General features: G+C 35.8%; 1 protein-coding gene across 13 annotated transcripts in view; it reads left to right on the top strand.

Moving 5' to 3' along the window:
• The window catches only part of LOC134529870 (voltage-dependent calcium channel type D subunit alpha-1), a 406,577-nt gene that overhangs the window by 307,146 nt on the left and 79,983 nt on the right, over positions 1–19,448 (top strand). For 9 of the 13 annotated variants that reach the window (XR_010074727.1, XM_063364400.1, XM_063364407.1 and 6 more), the window contains 3 exons: positions 6,528–6,611; positions 11,626–11,814; positions 13,679–13,781. Coding sequence is in view for 12 of the 13 variants with exons in the window: in XM_063364400.1 (XP_063220470.1) it covers positions 6,528–6,611; positions 11,626–11,814; positions 13,679–13,781 (376 nt within the window). In the remaining variant the exon portion in view is untranslated. The remainder of the gene's footprint in view (positions 1–6,527; positions 6,612–11,625; positions 11,815–13,678; positions 13,782–19,448) is intronic. The other 4 variants (XM_063364408.1, XM_063364402.1, XM_063364401.1 and 1 more) reach the window with 2 other exon arrangements.

Below are 19,448 nucleotides of genomic sequence, written 5' to 3'. Positions count from 1 at the left end.
TTGAAAGGATTTATTTGTTATCACAGCCAACACATCAGACTACAAGAAAATGTACCTTCAAAAAATAATTCTCATTCTTGAATGTGCATAGGGAATATGGGCACCACTGTTCAAAATTTTTCAAAACCACCACAAGCGGTAACATTATGTAGCTTAGTCAGCCACAGAAGCTCATTCCAGATTGGCCAAAACACCTATTAAATTAGGACGATTATGGCCCCTGATTGTTAAACAGCACCAGCCAATCAGGAAGCATGTCCTATCTAATCAGGTACCTACATAAAACCTTATAGCCAAGCCATTTCGTACGTATTAAACTAGAAGCTGTTATGAAAATAATTTTTAAATTTTAATATGCTGGTTAAGACTTTATGTTACCCTATTTTAAAACATATGTGCTCTAACTTCAAGTACTTGTATGTTACCCTATTTTAAAACATATGTGCTCTAACTTCAAGTACTGTCTGGCATGTTAAACATCTTTATTTACCTTGCCAAAGCTTTCATGTTTGACTACAGCACTGTCTGTTACAGCAATGTGAATAATGGATATCGATGCATGTATACAGTAATATATTGTGGAATTGTAGGGTGGTGGCAGTTATACATTTTCTTATATTTTGTTTCTTGTTTGCCATCTTTGCAACTCTTAATCTGTAGCATTGTTAAAAAATGTGCTTTAGTGAGATTCATTACCTTTTTGTTCTGCGATTTCGAAGGTTTTTTCCTCTTGATGTGTATAGTAAAATCCTGTGCGTTAAGCAGCATAGAGAAATATTGACTAAAACTGGCTACGAGTTGTGATGTATCGCAAAGATGATAGAATTACAGTACCCAGAAGTCTCCTTGGTGCATTACTGTGCCCAAGGATTGTTTTTACTTTTTTTACCTAAATACTCTATGCGTGATGTTAAGAATGAAGATCGTGCAAGCAATGTTTTACAGTAGCCCAGGTCGTTGCCCTTGCCTTACGTATAGTGGTCAGCCATTAACGTGTTTGAGAGATTTGAGTGGCTAGGAAATCCATGCACTACAAGGTCATGCCATCTTCACTTTTACTCTCCAAACCTAGTCCGTTCCACCCTTACAGTGATAAATGAAATATAGCGCTCAGATAAGGGTAGTGAATGTAGCTGTGACCATAACGGCTGGGAGTTTATAACGGTTGTTATGTTTACGTGTTGAGTATCATTGTTAGATCTGTGAATTATTTAGTATTAATTCCTCACTGATTAATCAACCTGATTTTCTGGGTTTTTGAGAAACCCCTAAATGATGTTATTACTTGTGAATCAGATCAAGTCATTCACTTGAGTATGTTTAGGTCTCCTACCAAAAAATGGCCTCTAAAACTGCAGGAATTCAGGAACAACCATCATGTGATGTCCTAAAGTCAGATTGTTTCAAAGTTTCTAAATTGGAAATCTCAAACATGACATGTTAAACCTTTTCATTAAAATTTTTTGGTGGCAGAGTCCCACTTGCTGTATGTATTGGAAACAAATAATAAAAAAAAAATATTTGATTGGAAATGTTAAATATGAAATTATTCACGAATATAAAATATTTTTTAAATACTTGCAGACCTCCAGTAGCTACCACTGAGACATCCTTGATGGTAGGGTACCTTCAGTAGAGGATACCTCGGTACTCACATTACCGTCAGCTGTGATCACCTGGCTAGGACACACAGGTGTGCCATAGGAGCTATCCGGGTGTGCCCTGTGGTATTTCAGAGTAATTTGTGTACAGATATAAAAAATAGATATGGTTTCCCTATTATACCATTTCATTATGTATATAATGCCTTTTTGTTAACACATCTGTCGTGTAGGACATGTGTAGTGGAGAGGTTGGTGGCCCTGCGGGGGTCGACTAGATGGTGTTTGTGAAGTCGTTCAGTTGAGTGGTTGATATCGGGTTCGGGAGTGGAAGGACTCAAGGAAGATGTTGAACAGCGGGCGAAGCACTAACAGCATGCCAGGAAGGACACAATAGTGGCGACGAGAATTTTTATTTTACGACCCGGGCGTGCGTGCGGGAAAACAGTAAACAAACACTGTGATGGCGATGTTTCCCGCGTTTGGGGAATTCATTCCAGGGCGTGACACGTGGCACACGTACTCAGAATGTTTGGGATATTATTTTGTGGCGAACAAAATTACAGACAATAATGAAAAAATGGCAATATTTTTTACCATTTGTGGAGCAGAGCTGTATAGCCTCGTGACCTCATTAGTGGCCCCAAAACCAACGTCCGAAGTTACATTTCCCGACATTTTGGCAGTACTCACACAACACTGTGAACCTTAACCAAGTGAGATCGTGGAATCATTCAAATTCCATAACAGAAATCAGCACGAAGGAGAATCTGTGGCATAATTCGTGGCGGACTTGCGACGACTTAGCATCCACTGCAATTTTGTGGATTTAGATCGCATGTTGCGAGACCGGGTGGTGTGTGGTGATCATGATACAAAGGTGCAACACACACTCCTGACAAAACACAACTTAACATTTAAGGAGGCGGTTGAGTTGGCAACAGCTGCGGATGCCACAGGCCGCAATGGCGACATCATTACTGTGTGTTATTTGAATGACTTTTCAGGTTTTACTCTAATAGTGATTTAGTTCAGTACAGCACTGTTCGTAAACAAGCCTTGATTTACGACATATTTCTCAAAAATGTGTACATGGTGTGCCTAAAATTATTTGGAGATTTTAATTGTGCCACAGTTTCAAAAAGTTGGACCTAGATTTTTACAGCAACACGACTGAAACTACCTCGATCGCAGAGGTGCTATTTTAATTGTTTTAACATGACTGCTGTGATGTTGAAGCCCTACAGTTTTACCAGCAGAGATTATTTACTTAAATGATAGTAACGGCACTGGCAGGTATGGAGGAAGGTTGGCCGTAGTTGGACACTTCGAAGCTTATTCCTGAGGAACTGAGTTCAAATTCCAATACAGCCATCTTAATTTTGTTTTTCCGTATTATCTTGAAATCAATCCATGATGTTTCCCACCTATACACTATGGCCGATTCTTTCCCCAATATCTCTGGTTTGTATCCCTAATGACAACTCTAGCGTCAATCTACTCCCGCTTCTGTAGCAACATGAAAGGACATTTCAGTAAGCATAAAGAGGGTTCCATTTGTATCAGCCACGTACTGTGTGCACTCACCATTATTATTAGAAAATCAATGAAGTTTCATGACTACTATATGGGCACTAAGAAAACATAATTTTTTTTGGGAGAGGGATGGGGACAACTAATAATATTTTTCTCAATCTTTCAAGCCCATAACCATCTTTTAGACATTTTTGTCACAGTACGGCTTACAGACGGAGTGTTTCTTTCTACAGATTCAACTAACAACAGAAAGTGTTCTAAGTCTTGGACAATCTGTCCTATTTTTAAGAGGGTACTTCTGCAATAATTTACTGTGGAAAATAAACAATTTTAATAAATGGCTAAAGTAACAAAAATAGCATGTAATGTAAAATATTTTATACCAAAAATTGCAAAACATTCTATGATAGAAAAATTACACTTTTAATTTATACAAAATAAGAATTTCTTAAAAAATATTTCTACAAAGATATTTCAATTAACCACTAGTACACAAAATTGCCTACATTTACTTAGATTAAACAATGTTATGTGCTCATCTTGCTGATTTAGCATTCATTTTATTCATCATGCAACTCAACGTTTACACTTTTCTTTCACACATAGAGTGGTCTTATTTACTTTTTTAAGATCTATCATTCCCGAGAAAACTTTATACTGAAATTAATTTCTATCTTGTTTAAAATAATTTGCAGTTTCTTGTAAGAAACTTCTAAAACTGAATAACTTTGCATGCTTATTTTGCAAAAAAAAAAAAAAAAATTGGCACTCAGTAGGTACATATGCTTTATTTCTCATGCAAAAATGAGATGGTAAAATGTACATTTCAGATTAATTTTTGTTAAGAAAACACATGATTTACGAAATTATTTGGTAGTTTCGTAGTTAATCTTCTTATTTTGTCGCAACAAGCCACTAAAATGGTAATTGAAATGGACTTTGCATTAGCTGCTTGCTGAAGCTATCCCATGTGTTATTATTTTTTTTTAGCCACAACAGACAAACATTTTTTTCATTTATGAGAAAAATATTTTATTTGATAGAATAGCACATTAAAAAAAGTTCATTAATGTTACCATAACAAAAAAAAACTAACTTTCACATGAATTTATGCTAAAAGGTATGCATAATTCAGTGTTCAAGCATATTTTTGTGCAATAAGCCATTGAGTATTCCATTTTGTATACTGTTTGTTGGAGACTGAATATGGACTTTGCACTATAGGACTATAGCTTGTTAAAACTTAGGAAGGACACAGTTTATGCTTCCTTTGGCAGCAAGATATGCTATGATATAAATTTGTTCAAAGGACATTAACTATTAAGTAAATGTTTGTTTCACTAACATATTTTTGTAAAAAACCACTTAACGACCAAATTAAAATTGTATTATCCGTGATATTGAATTATTTGGGGCAACACCACCTCAATTATCATGGCTATTCGGGAGTTTACAATGAATAGTGAAAGAATAGTGGCTTTAAGCCTCGTCGACATTTTTTAGTGTGCACAAATTTTTCACTCTTTTTTGTCTTATGTATTCAGGTCTATGTGAAAGTTTACTTCAAAAGAAAGAAATTATTTTCAAGACTACGAAACACAGTGTGTATTGTGTGTATTATTTGTTGCAACAACTGGTAACCCAATACTTTTGGTAAAGATCAGCATTTAACAGATTTTAGTACTAAGCGTATATGAAACTAAAAATTGGGAAGTACACGATGCATCCTTGGTGGCATTGATCGCTGAGGTGTCATGCTTCCGCACTAAACAACCACCTGGCCTGACTGAATATATAAGCTCCGAGTTATTCTCAAACGTTTTTGCCACCCACTACAATCTGTGCATAGCTGACTGTTTGATGCGAAACATCATTCCATTCCATAGCTTGGCAAGTATGTACTTAATGGTTTCTAGTACTGTGAAGCCAGCCGGAATCTTGGCCGTAACATTGTGCATGGATAAAAACACATCCCTCGCTGACACACACCTTGACTAATAGTGCCATGGCTATTTCTTTCTTTTCAACCCCACTTCTTTCTTATCTGCCAAACTATTTGAAAGTAGTGCAGCTGCGTAATCAACATCAATGTGTCCTACAATATAAAACACACATTTTGTTAATTTAATTACAACCAATTTTTCTGTATTATATCCGAGTTAATTATTGGGGGGACGAAATGAAATGCCTAATTATTTTGGTGGGGTGGTCCTCTCCCTGGTAGCGGGGGCCAAGATGTCATAAGATGACTGGTAAAGAAGATTGATAAATATTTCAAGTATAAGTGTGATAACTGCTAGAGGTAAAACAAAAAAAAAACCTAGTTTAACTGATTTGTACTAGAAGGATAAGACAAAGCAATTTGTGAAACGTGATGGTTTTCTATGAAATTAAAAATTTTTATGGGTTGAAGGTCACTTAAGTCCATAGCTCAATTAGGGTTACTATTACATATATTAGTTCTGTCAAATTTTGTAAGCATATAAATGGTCTGTATGACAGCTACTGGGATAATAGTGTGAGGGAAACTAATATCAAATATATGCGACAACAGGTTTAATGGTACAGCACCCAAAATGTTTTAACACAAAATTTGTGCTTGATGTATTTAAGTTTCACAAAGTACAATACAGCCAGTATCTAAGTGAAATGCTGAAACAATGTGATTGTAGTTTTTAATTTCCAAATTTGTTCCAAAATCCTTCAGAGTTCCCTTCAGTTTCGAGTGCCTGGCCTAAAGCCTGCTCTGAGAAGCCCTGTTTACAATAAATTTTGACTATTTTCTTACTTTAGTGTTTGTTTCACCACAGCCACATGATTACTTCAGTGGTGTTGCCTAGCTATGTTATAGGTTGATCTACCTTGCCATACAAAATCCACTATTAGCCTTATGACTCAGTGCTGTAGATGTTCCTTTTTGAGGCTGAAAGTTAGAGCTAGACACTTTTCTCATATTTACTTTTGTACATATAATATATGTCGCTGTTGGAATCACTAATATTTATTTGTTTATTTATTACAATTGTGACATGCACACCAACACCCCGTAATATAGTTGCAAGGGTGTGCATTAGAATACAAAAACAACCCAGAAAACAATAACACAAAATGAAAACCAATCAAACAAGATTATCATAAACATTTAATATACATGTAAAATGAAATATTGATGTAGCATACTGCCGTACGTTAAATGCATTTAAATGCTTTTAATGTTAAAACTTTGGAAGGGAATAATCATGGCACTGGAGAAAAATGTTACCAGCAGTTGCTTTGCAAGTACTGTTGCACTCGAATATGCAGCCATCTGAAGTGAAATTTATTTCACCTTACATTCATGTATTATTAACAGTTTTCTTAATCTTTAATTATTTTTTCTTTGTGCTTTAGAACTATTTCGGCGATGCTTGGAATGTCTTTGACTTCATCATTGTCTTGGGCAGCTTTATTGACATCATTTATTCTGAGGTGAACGTGAGTAATAGCTATTGAGAATGCTGAGTGTTTTACTAAAATAATTACTAATTATATACTGTTCAATTATTTAGTGTGGGTGTTTTTAAAACTAGGGAATTCTATAAACAGGATCAACTAAGTTCATAACAGACAACAAATTTATTATTATTTGTTTATCTTCCGTAATTCATGATAATGATGTAGATGTAGTTTGGTAAATGTACTGTTCAACGCTGCAAAATTTTTGAAATGAAACACTTATAAATTAGTTTATCCACTTTGTCTGCCAATCTATGACTGTATTGCACTAAAGCTCAAAGCGTAAAGTGTATATCCAAGCAGGCTCCTCTATAAAATATACTATAACAAGAATTTTTTAGTAAGTAATATTATTTTCGCAAATACTTGGGCATTTACATTGACTTCACAGCCTGAAGTACTGTCATTGACGGGATGAATTGTAGGACACACATTAGTCAAGGACCAAACCAGTACATCACTCTTACTTTTCTTGCTTGGTGTTTCATCAATTTTGTCATTGTCCGTTTTATCCTCCGACTCAGATTGCAAATCTACAAATAACGTTTGCGAACCACCTGTGCTAGCAGTCGCTGTGAGAGACAGTGATTGCAGGCAAGGCGGGCAAGTTGTTATTGTCACAATCCAGAGATTCCTCAGCATCCGAATAACTTGTGCTCAAATTCTGTTCCTCAGTCACTTTTGGTGAGTATCGTCTCAGTGGCTTCACTGTCCATAAGGTATTTTTTTCTATATATTTTTGCTATAAATGCTTGCTTATTTGTAACGAAGTAAGAAAGAATAAGTACTTGTAAGAATAAAATATATTAGCCACCACAATACTTATAGACAAGCACTGCCGTAATTTATAATGTGACAAACTACAAAGCAAATGATAATTCAACAAAGACAAAAAGATCCAGAGAAGAATCACGTCAAATCTCTTTCCATTTATGGTATTTCTTGCCTGAAGTGTCAAGTTTATGTATACCTACTATTTATATTCATTTTTAGATAATAGTAAAATTTAGGAGATTTAAGGGATATTTAATTTGTATGAATAAATAAACCATTGAAACTGAGTAATTTGTTATAGTTAAATTAATTAGGAGCTTAATAGTTTTTGTTAAGTGTGTCACCATTTCATTTTGTGTTAAAAAAAAATTGAAAAGACTTAAATAGAAAGACAAAATATACATAATATAATATAAAGTATAAATAATTAGAAATTTGATTATATAAAAACTTTTTCATTTTAAGTATACCATAAACAATACTGATAAGATATAATGAAAATGCCCAAATAAACTAGGAATAAAAATAATCGTAAAATTTAAAACTGCACTTCAGCACACACTATTGATTCTGTGAGTATGTAGATAACAGATAGTACTCAAAGAAATCACAGAGATTGTTGGAAGCACCAACGAAATAAGCTGTCAAGAGCACCAAGTGGCTAGATACGTAAACAAGTTATCTCGCCTTTACCACCATATGTTCGCCAGACACAGGATAAATTATCTCATCTTTAGCTTGAGATGCTTCTGTAATGAAGAATGAGTTACAATGTCGTTAGCAGCGAAAGGGTTTTCAGTAGTGCATTATGAGTAGGAGGATGATACTGTAGACACGTAGCTATTATGTACTCCGTCTCTTACATGTGAGGCTATAACAGTAAAATACTAAAACACTGTCATAGCGGTAAATTAAGCTAAGCGCCTTGTGTGTGTACCATGAGTGGGACACCTAAAGTCATCAGCCCGTATTAGTTGCGTGCACATTTTACATGATGTTGGTGATCCTGTGTGAGCAAAATTGTAAAATTCACCAGACGTTTATAATTTTATGTGAGGTCTGGGTCACATCCTGTGACCAGACAAAGCAATATGTACCTAGTGATTTAATATGCCTCTTGGCATGCAATGATTAGTTAAGAAGCTTGCGTATGAAACAGGCCATGTGAAGCTAGCCATGGAGCCAGATACTTATGTGACTGTTGAGGAGTTCAGATGTAAACTAACTGCAGTTGTTGACTGATATCACACAATCCTTTAACAACAAACCTTTGACAACATTTCTGAGAAAAATTAATTTTTTTTGTCCATCAATCCATTTTAGTGGCTACTGGGCAGTACTTTGTATCAGCTTATTGTGTTTCATCATCCCAGTTCAATATTTATCACCATAATTTCCAAAATTGGACCGTCAAATTATTCGGGAATATGTATTAAAAAATGTTTGCAGTCTTAGTATTTTTGTTAGTTTTCATATGGAATTATATTAGGCTGTGCAATATATTTAAAATTAAATTATAATACACAGTACTCTTAACAAATTTTACTACTGTATTAATTACGTAATACCGCTTTTTGTGGGTACTGTATTCTAGCCATTTTCGCACTTTCTCTTTGTGAGATTAAACCTCTATCACCCACAAATCTTTACTTAGTTGTACTCGTGCAATGAATTCTTTTCCCGTCCATTACCATGTTAGGATATATCTCTTTAACATATTCAGGTTATTCGTAAAAATTGTCCGAAATATTTTGGGTGATGATTCCTTATGGCAATTGAGGTAGATTTTATATTATCCATTTACAGCCTAGCTCGGTTCCTTAGGGTAAAATTTGATTTTGAAACCTGTTTAAGGAATGGATTTTGCCCACAGTATCGAAAACAATTAAAAATACCTCTTTTCTGGGGGTAGAGTTTATTCTCTATTCTGAATTATTTAATAATAATAATACTTCTTTCCCTTCATTAAAATAGTAGGGGGTGGCACACTCTCACCTCGCTCTTATGTCTGAGTTTTTAAGATTAATTATTAATAAAGATTTACAATACAAGAGTTTGGATGCATGCCATGGTAAAGAATATTAATATTTTTATAAACTTTTCAGAGGTTGAGAGACACACAAACATTCCTCCATGAAAATCTTTTAGTTTCTTTCTGAATCTATTAGTGGATTGGATAACTTAAGGTAAAGCAGATGTTACAATAAATTACAAGCAGACTTTGATTCCATTCCTTTTACTGGTCATAATAATTAAGATACAAAATGTAAACTCTTCACTGCAGTTATGTAAGACATACACTTGCATAACTGTTTGCTGACTTAGTGTGAATTACCAACACCATCTTCTCCAACCCCATCTTTAGAAAACCATCCATAAACATCCCTAAACATCTTGAAATTAAAGGATACATAAATTACGTAGTTAGTATGCCATACTTAATGTGCATTTTATGACTGATATTCAGTCTGTCTTACATAATAAATAATAAAACCATTTTCCGTGAACTGAAAATAAATATTTATCACTTTTAAATGAGTAATGGAAAATGGTAATTTTGTGCAGTCATGGTTTTTAAGTCATTTGTATTTTTAATTTAGGTCTGGAAAATAAATAAACTCGATGAAAAGAGTGCCTTTCTCACTACCCTGGTATGGTAAGATTGACTGAAACACTAGGTGAAAAATAAAGTATAGTTTTTGTGGTTTGGGATATTGGTCCAAAAATTCCTGACATTATTGATATTCATTGCCAAAATTTCAATGAAGCAACTTTAAACTGTGACGACACCTGGCTCTCTGGCCCCTGTTGCGAGTGATTCCCTGTCGTGACGAGAGCGCCGGCCAGCCTACGGGTTCTCACCTCGTGGCTTGCAACAGGGGGCCAGAGACGCCTCTTAGTTCGGTCCATGTCGTTAAGGCACTGGCTGCTAAACGGCGAGCCACCCACTACTCTCTGGCGGCGAAGCGCGGAGCAGCGCTCGGAGGCGAGCTACGACTGCCTCCCACGCACGGGCGCACGGCGAGCGGGAAGCAGGGGAGGGGACGCACAGATGCGTGGGAGACAGTACGCACCAGCCAGGGTCCGTCACACCAGCCGCTCACCGCTCGAAGCACCACTCAGAGCACTTTGTTACACTACACTCATGCCAGGACCTGAGGGCTATGGGCAACAGCGGGCCTAGGGACCAGGATGGACACGATAGCTGTCGTCAACTGTCATAATTTTTTTATTTAAATTATTAACGTTGATAAAAAATGTAATACATACAATACATATAATACATATGTTTTTAAAATTTTCTGATTCTTAATTATTTCTTTTTTTCTTCATGGCATTATTTAAAAGAAAGAAGATATTTAATGCAATTCCATTTTATATTTGTAACCAAAAAATGTCCAAATTCACAACCATTTTAGTTTGATGGTATTCTTGTGGGAATATAAACAAAATTAAAATTTTATTTACTAATGGTTTCAAACTGCCCCTTTGAGAAACGTTTTTCAGACAATATACTTTAGCTAATCATGTATTTGTTCATAAACAGTTGTAAAAAAGTTAAATTATTTCACGATTTTTTTTAAAAACTACAAGAATCAAATGAAGAAAGTCTCTTAATTATTTATTTATTTTATAACTTTGCACTTTTTGAAACCCTGTTTTAGCCACAATGTTAAAGTTCTGGTGATATGTGGAGATCAACCATATCTTGATGTTCAGTGAAGATTGATCAACATTTTTCAAGATTTGGTATATATTTTTTTTTGTTTTTCAATATTGACCTATTAACAGCTAAGAATGTTTTTGTGAGTTAAATGGCTATGTGTGCCATTAGAATGCCTGTTACATCAGTGCTCTTTTCGTGTGGGTAGAAAGTAGCTCACATAGTTATATGTTACAATTCACTTATTTGCATGAAATTAAAGCTGTGTCTTTTGTGTAGTAACTGTTACGTTCAGTGCACGAATCTAACCATATGTGTGTGAATTTATTTTTGGTGTTGGTTTTAACCCTAGTGCCAATGTGATGAAATAAATTTTTAACTAACTTGACATAGAACTAAAAGTTCTATGACTATGCTTTTGAAAGCTTTGTTTTCTGTGAAAACATACATATTTGAAGGTAGCAGTATTTTATGGAAATATCTTGGTTTAAGGTAAGTTGAAATTGCAAGTACAATAAAATAAACACGCTAAACTATTTTTCGACCATTTTTCAGCCAGGATCTGGTATAATTTCAATAAACTTCTTCCGCCTGTTCCGAGTGATGCGGCTGGTGAAGCTACTGAGTCGGGGAGAAGGCATTCGCACACTGCTCTGGACATTCATCAAGTCGTTCCAAGCACTGCCTTACGTTGCACTGCTCATCGTAATGTTGTTTTTCATCTATGCTGTCATTGGAATGAACGTAAGTTTTAGTCGTCACAAATTATTTGTTGTAGCCATAGTAAAATGTTCAACTATTATGTAAAAAAAAACATTTTTTTCCCTTCATTTAAGATGTTTGCTTTATTCATTCATTAAAATATTTCAAAATCAAAATGAGCATTAGTGTTTCTGTACTATCATTAAATTTTATTGATTATTGTTAGTCTTGGTTATACGTTATTCTTAACAATGCTTATAAATCACATATTTTAAAATGTGTTTTGATTTACTAGCCTTGAGAAGTACACAGACTAATTAATACATATCAAATGTATTGTGTTTGGCATAGATTCATTAAGGAAATCTCAGTGACTTTTGCTAGCTAGTAAAGGATCAAGGATTTTATAACATAGGAATCTAACCATTTTTGTTTATCTTCTGATATCACCAAGCAGAAACCAGTTAGGAATCTGGAAAATTTACCTTTGTAGTTATTTAACTTCCTAAATTAGCTGTCAATATGTGTTATTTAGAAATTATTCATTTCTGTTTTTAAGCATCCATAAAATAAATTCAAGTTTAGAAAATTGATATTTGTTCCACCAAAACATATTGAATATTGACTGAATTTGAAACAACTCCAGGATTCTTCAGCAAACTTTATATTAGCATTACAGAGTGTGCACACATCAATAACGATTTGGGGGAAATAAATTTCGGCTAAAACTCTTTTTAGCCTTTTTCTGTCCTTTGGATCCACCTCTGTTGCTAGCCACATACTGTGTATGCTATTGTTGCTATCTAAGATACAGTCCGGCATACCAGCGGACTTATGCCAACAAAGCAAACCTAAGCTAAAATTCTTTAATTTTTAGTTAAGGTCTACTAAATAGCTTTTACAGTACACACACAAGAGGTTGTCGGAAGCAATTTGTGTGGCCCAAGACTAGTTCTGGATCACTCGGAATTGTTTGAGTTTCTTCAATCGAACTCAGTCTTTGAAAGCAAATTTAGTTTTGGCCTGTATTTGTGTTGAAATAAAGCTTATAATATTTTACACGTCAGTCTTTTTGCTACATTTACATTAATTAGCTGAAAGTAACCAAATTATCTTTGCAACCAACTTGAACTAACTTGACATAGAAGTAACTAAATGTTCTATGACTATGCTTTTGAAAGCTTTGTTTTCTGCGATCAACTTAGAGAGAAGATATGAAATCTTTATCATCTTTAAATCTTTCTTACACTCAGTTATATCTTAACACGATAATTAAGTTAAATGATGTTATAACCTCAGCCTAAAGGTAGGTACTTACTTAAAATGCGGTGATCCATGGTATCTTCGACTCCCGGTCTCTACTGCACATTTCCCCGTCCTCCTCAAAGTCCAAGCTCGTTACCCGAGCGAGTCTCGAGCTGGCTGTGAAGCCTGCAGTCCGCCCTGCCAGGAGGCGTCTCGCCCGCGTCTCGCCCGCGTCTCGGAGCCACCCACACCCTGCCTGCTCCAAGAGAGACAGTCATTTAAACTGTGCTTCACTGGAAAATTCTGAAACGTATTTTTGATAACTTAAATACTAAGCATTGAGAAAGTAATTTGGAGTAGAGTGTAATGATGGCACCAAACTTAAACTTTACGTTACTGTTTTAAAACTTTTTATATGTAAATTAATTATATGTATAAAATGTTTCTTCAGTTTTATTGCTTTAAATACAACCCTAGACATTTATTTTTAATAATCTCAGTTAAACTGAGTATTACAGCTATGTCACATGATGAGACAAAATCACACAAACATTTGCTGTGCAATAACACATGAGCTATGTCAAGTGATGTTAGTTGTGATGTTATTTAGTAGAATATAAAGAAATTTCAGGAATGCTGAGCTGTCTTTTCTTTCTTTCAGATGTTTGGAAAAATAGCCCTTAACTCCGATACTGCTATCCATCGGAACAACAACTTCCAAACATTTCCACAGGCTGTGTTGGTACTATTTCGTTCTGCAACAGGTTGGAAAAATATAATTAAGGCTTGTAGAACAATAGTGGCCTAACTCCAACTGCAGCGCACTGCACTCACCATACAAGGTGGAATTAAATATGCTAAGTACTAGTGGGTGAAACTTTCATTACCAGGAAATTCCACACATTCCATCCCTACTCTTGACTACCATGAGCCAATTAGAAAATGTATTACTTATAAGTTATAACTGCCTTCTGGATGTTCTTAGCACTGTGATTAAATTTGAATAATACAGGCACATATAAGTTACTAGATGGCTGTAATTTTTATGTGCAAAATGTTTTCTTGCCATGTATTAAAAATGTAAAAATATTACATTAAAAACTTACTTTAATGAACTTAGTAGAAGTCTCGTTTTGTAAACACCACTTTAGAATAATACTGCATGTAATAATGCTAAAATTACGAAAAGATCCGTTTCTTTATTTGCTTTAAAAATTACTAAAACTTAAGTGCAGCAGAACATTTCGTGCACATCCAAGAAGCGCTGTAACCGAGGATGGCTGCAGGAACTGCAGTGCCGCTATCATATATGAATTCAATTTTTTTTAACAGAAAATTGAAATAAATTTTTATTTGCAATTTGAAGTAAGCCAGAGATAAGGTATACTTATATTTTTAAACAGTTGTTCCACTTACTAGAAAATTGATAATTTACAGACAGTTTTAGTTGGTGTGTCACATGACATTAATTCTGCGGGTGTATGCTGCTTCGGCAGCCATGATGACTTATGTGCTGTCTGTCCGACTGTGCATGCTTTCTACAGTTGAGCTTTGGCATCTGTGTGGCGCCTGTCACGTGCCTAATTGCACCAGTCACTATGCATATTTAATTCCACTACTATGTAGTGCCGGTGTAAATTTTACAGTATTTCCTTTAAATGCTATATTTAACTGGTTCCATGGTTGTTTTGTGGAGTTGTGGCAAATGAAGTAATTGATGTTGCAAAATATGTTGTGTAAGCTATATTTGGTGGTACATGTATCTGAATTTGTGATAATTCAATTGCTAAAGTGATTAATGTTAGTAATAAATGCAAAAGTTTGTAATTTGGAATACTGGCATTTTTTTAGTGGATTAAGCATTGACAGTGTAGCAGAAGCATATAATAATAAATTATAAATGACAGGTAGGCCATCACTACATTACAAACATTATTCAGATAAAAATTGAATTCTTACTAAATTTCTAGGAATAGTTTCTGCAGATTGCTATGAAGATACCTTCCTGCTAAAATAATAGATATATGACATTGGAGGTATGAACTCAATCAGAGTAATTAAAAATTTTTATTTCATTTACTATTAATATGTCTTTTATAATAATAGTTAATAGATTGTCAAATTAAAAAAAAAATTACACATATGTAAATGTTTCATATATATGTATATATGTATGTATATGTGTATATGTTTCTTTATATTTATGTATATATGTATATACAAATGTTTAAAAAATTATTTCATAATAACGCTCAACCAACGAACATGAACATAATTTTTTTTTAATATCTCAATACCTATATTCATGTAAATAATTCCTAGTATTTTATTTCATTAGAAAACAATTCAATTGGTTAATTAAGCTTAAAAAATTTATTTGATATACAAAGAAAGATAAGTTTTTTTAAATATTTTACTAAGTACCCATTTTCATTAATGTGCTTATTTGTTATTGTGTCCCAAAATCTCATCAACAAGCTCATAAGTGCTAACCAACGACAACACAACCAGGGATAGTGTAAGGAAAATCCCAGTTGTTGCCTAGTGTGGTTTTGAGAAACCATGCATGGTGAGCGGAACTCGGGACGGCCACCACCATTGTCCATTCAGTCACCATAAGTGGAGTCCTTGTCAACTATGTTCCTGGTGTGTAGGTACCGTGCACCCTAAGTCCGTATGTCACAATGGAAGGTCTCGTATCGGCTTCATGTGTCTATGAAATAACATATCACACAAAATTCTGCACACAGCATTATTGTTAGAGTTCCATTGTTGAGTTAATTTATTGTGGTAATTTGTTTTTATTTACCTTAAACATGAATAATTACTATTTTTGTATAAAGACATTACATATTAAGCACATCATAATTTTTATTATAACATACCAATCAATCCGACAACATAGTTTACAGCTATTTATCATTTACAAACAGTTCATTGATTGGCTGAAATATCAACGTTGGGAAATCAAAGTTAGGCAAAATGCAATTAGGGAAAATACTTTAATGGGAAATGCAGTAGATAAAACACAGTTTAGCAAATCATAGAAGAGTTAAAGAAAATAACATGAACAATGAAATGTTTGATGTGGCAAACCCTGAGGTCTCGCATGTGTCGCACGTTGTGTTCTGTGCTGGATATTCACAGGTGGAGATGCAGCCTTTTATCACTGTCTCTAAGGTAACTAAGGGCACCAAGTTACGCATCAGTTTGTTACAAAATATTGAAAAACTAATATTTATAAACCAAAATCATAACGGCTGGACAGGGCTTCAAACTGAATACTATGGAATGTGAGCCTGGTGTCTCACTACTGGGTCACCTTGTTCCTGAGTATTTCCATTCCCGAGTTTGATCCAAACCATTTTCCATGACCAATTTTTAATGAGCTAACCGATATGCTGAAAATTTATCTTTACAACCGACTCAATTAAATTATTTATTTATAATGTTTTAAACTTTAAAAACTGAATAATAATTTACTTTCAATTTTTAAGCAATGGCTAACAAGCACAGGATTAAGAAAATAATAATAAATTTTTATAGTAATTTTCTACAGCTACATTTCTTGGAAGACATTGAAACTATAATTCCTATCAAAAGGACTATAGAGGTAAAAATAACACGATGCAGATCAGCATGCCATCTGTCTAGTAGTGGTAGAGGAAAGAATATAGTTCCTCTTGTGACACTCCAGACCTCCGTCTAGCTCACAATTGCCCTCGGCATATTTTAAAGAATTTTACGTTAAATTTTTTGTTTGTGCTTTCTATGTTAAGTTACTTTGTAACATTAACAACATGAGAACACATGAGTTTGCTCGTTTATACCAGGTTAGATATTTACACATTACTGGCAAGAACTGAAAGACTCACATTTTTAAATATATTTATTATGTTATCTATTATGATGGCTCTTTTGCATTTCTCATTTGGTCACAAAAAAGTTGTTATATATTTACTGAATGTTATTTGAGAGCAGAAAAATGTCAGTCATGAGTTATGAAATACAAAATGCAAAAGGCTATTGTGAAAGGTTTATAAGAAGATCCCTTAATAAATAACAGCAATGACAAGAAGATGAAATAACTACATGGCATGTTGGACTAAGCATTAAGAAATGTGTCAGACATATTTATAAATATCAAAATAAATGAGTAAGTAAGGTGCTCTATAATTCTTCAATTATTTTGGTATCTTTTTTACAAACATCCTCTTGCTGTAAAAAATTCAAATACTGCACACTGATGCTGTTTTCAGGGAGGGTTTACATTATTAATTAGGATGGGGGGGGGGGGGGGGAAAGTGTTGGTGCTTGCTACCACGTGGCTGAAGACGCTGTCCCTGAGCCGTGACACCGCCCATCTGGGAGCTAGGCCCGACTCCCCTCGTACTGTGTTGAAGCAGCAGGCACACTTGTACGTGTGGTCGCTAGTTTAGTACTTAGAAGCTTGTATTCCCTCAAACACAGACTGGGCCGAACAATTAATGAAACTCTGTATGTATTAAACTGCGAAGTGGCCAACGGCAATCCACCTGGCTGGTTGCGGACCAGAACACCCCATGACCCGGCACAGAATATGAGTTGCGTCGTTACATTTTAAATGTCCTGAAAGAACTTTAAGTGTTATGTTAAACAGTCGGCCACCTGGAGTAGTTGTTTAGGAAACAGATGTTGAAAGATCAGTCAGTACAAAGCGATGAAGTCTTTGAGGTGCGTAGATGCTTCCTACTCTGGGTGGCGGTTGAAAGAAACTGGCCAGTAGTCTGGGTGTCGTGGTGACAAGAAGCTTCGGAGTTACTGTCGGGTGTCAAAACAATTACGTGGAGGAACAAAACACATAACAGAACCCTTTAAACTCTTAACAATAACTGGAAAATATTTATGCTGAATTAATATTACTTGTTTTATTTCCTTATTATTCACTATTGGTTACAATACATAATAACACGTTCCAGTTATGATCTATTAAAGGTCCGCCATTACTTGAATACTGCTTGCCTTCATGTCTGCCAACTTCCAATCACAACACCATCCCCTAACGAATAACGCACTGTCACAGCGTTTGACGAACTAGTCTCTCAATCTTGCGGGCAATCTGATTTCCCAGCCACTCTTTGTGCGCACCGGACACTCCACAATTGCCCCCTTGTTCTCACGCTCACTCACAGCAGCCTCTCCCTGCTGGCTGACTTTTTCTTGTCCTCCACTCGACGGCTCCACAGCAGCATCTCCCTGCTGGCTGACTTTTCCTTGTCCTCCGGTCGACTGCTCCTTCTCCCTGGCCCATTGCTACTTCTTCTGGTGTAAACCCTCTGAAGTTGAAGTCTAGGCTGGACCGTCTACCATGCTTCTCCACAGGCAAAGGCGACGGTCTCAGATGTGCAGAGTTTCTTCTGATCTGCCGACCCTCTTGATCCCTGACCACATACGATCTTGGTGTCCCCGCTTCTCGCACTACTTCTGCAGGTTCCCATTGTCTGTCTCTATATAGCAACACTCGGTCCTGCTGGTTGAACCCTCTTTTCATTTTCGCCCTTTGGTCGTGCCACTGCTTGCTTTTATCTTGCCTGTCTTGTAACGCCTGAGTTACTTTGGTGTGTACTTGGTTTTAACAGTTTCTTGCTGACTGGCAACTTGGTCCGCACACACCGGCTCATGAGTAGCTGTGCTGGTGACACTCCCACTCCCGACAGGGGAGTATTTCTATACTCAAGTAGCATGACTGACAAGTCAGTTTTTAGATCCAGGCATTTTCTGAGCATGTTCTTTGCAACTTGCACCGCCCGCTCTGCCTGCCCATTAGACCTCGGTTAACCTGGGCTTGTTGTCACAACTTCAAAATCCCAACATGCTGCAAATTGTTTGTACTTGTATGAATTAAACGGCATGTTGTCAGACACAATCACTTTCGGGACACTGTGTGTTGCAAACACGGTCAACAGTGCTGTCGTTACACCCCCAACTTGTTTGTTTTCAACTAGTACCACTTCCATTCACTTGGAAAAGTAGTCCACCAAGACCAAATAACTCTTCCCTCCAAAGTCACACAAATCAACACCAACTTTTTCAAATGGTAGAGTTGGGACCTCATGACTAATTAGTGGCTCTGCTGTGTTCTTGTTTCTGAACTTCTGACACACAAAGCACCTACTAACCGTTGCTTCAATGTCCACTGACATGTTCGGCCAGTACAACAGCTGTCTGGCACCAGCTTTGGCTTTCTCGATGCCTGGGTGTCCTTCGTGCAGATGGAGTAGCATTTGCGGACGCAGCATTCCGGGTACCACTACACGGTCATTTAGAAATAGGAGACCGTTGTCGGCATGCAAGTTATGTCTCTGAACAAAATATGCTTGTGCTTGTTGGCTGACTCGATTTTTATGTTCTGGCCACTCTGTTTGACAGTATTGTATCACCTCACTTAGTAT

The sequence above is a fragment of the Bacillus rossius genome, chromosome 2, assembly GCF_032445375.1.
Source record: "Bacillus rossius redtenbacheri isolate Brsri chromosome 2, Brsri_v3, whole genome shotgun sequence".
NCBI lineage: Eukaryota > Metazoa > Arthropoda > Insecta > Phasmatodea > Bacillidae > Bacillus > Bacillus rossius.
This window is presented reverse-complemented; position numbering and strand designations above follow the sequence as displayed.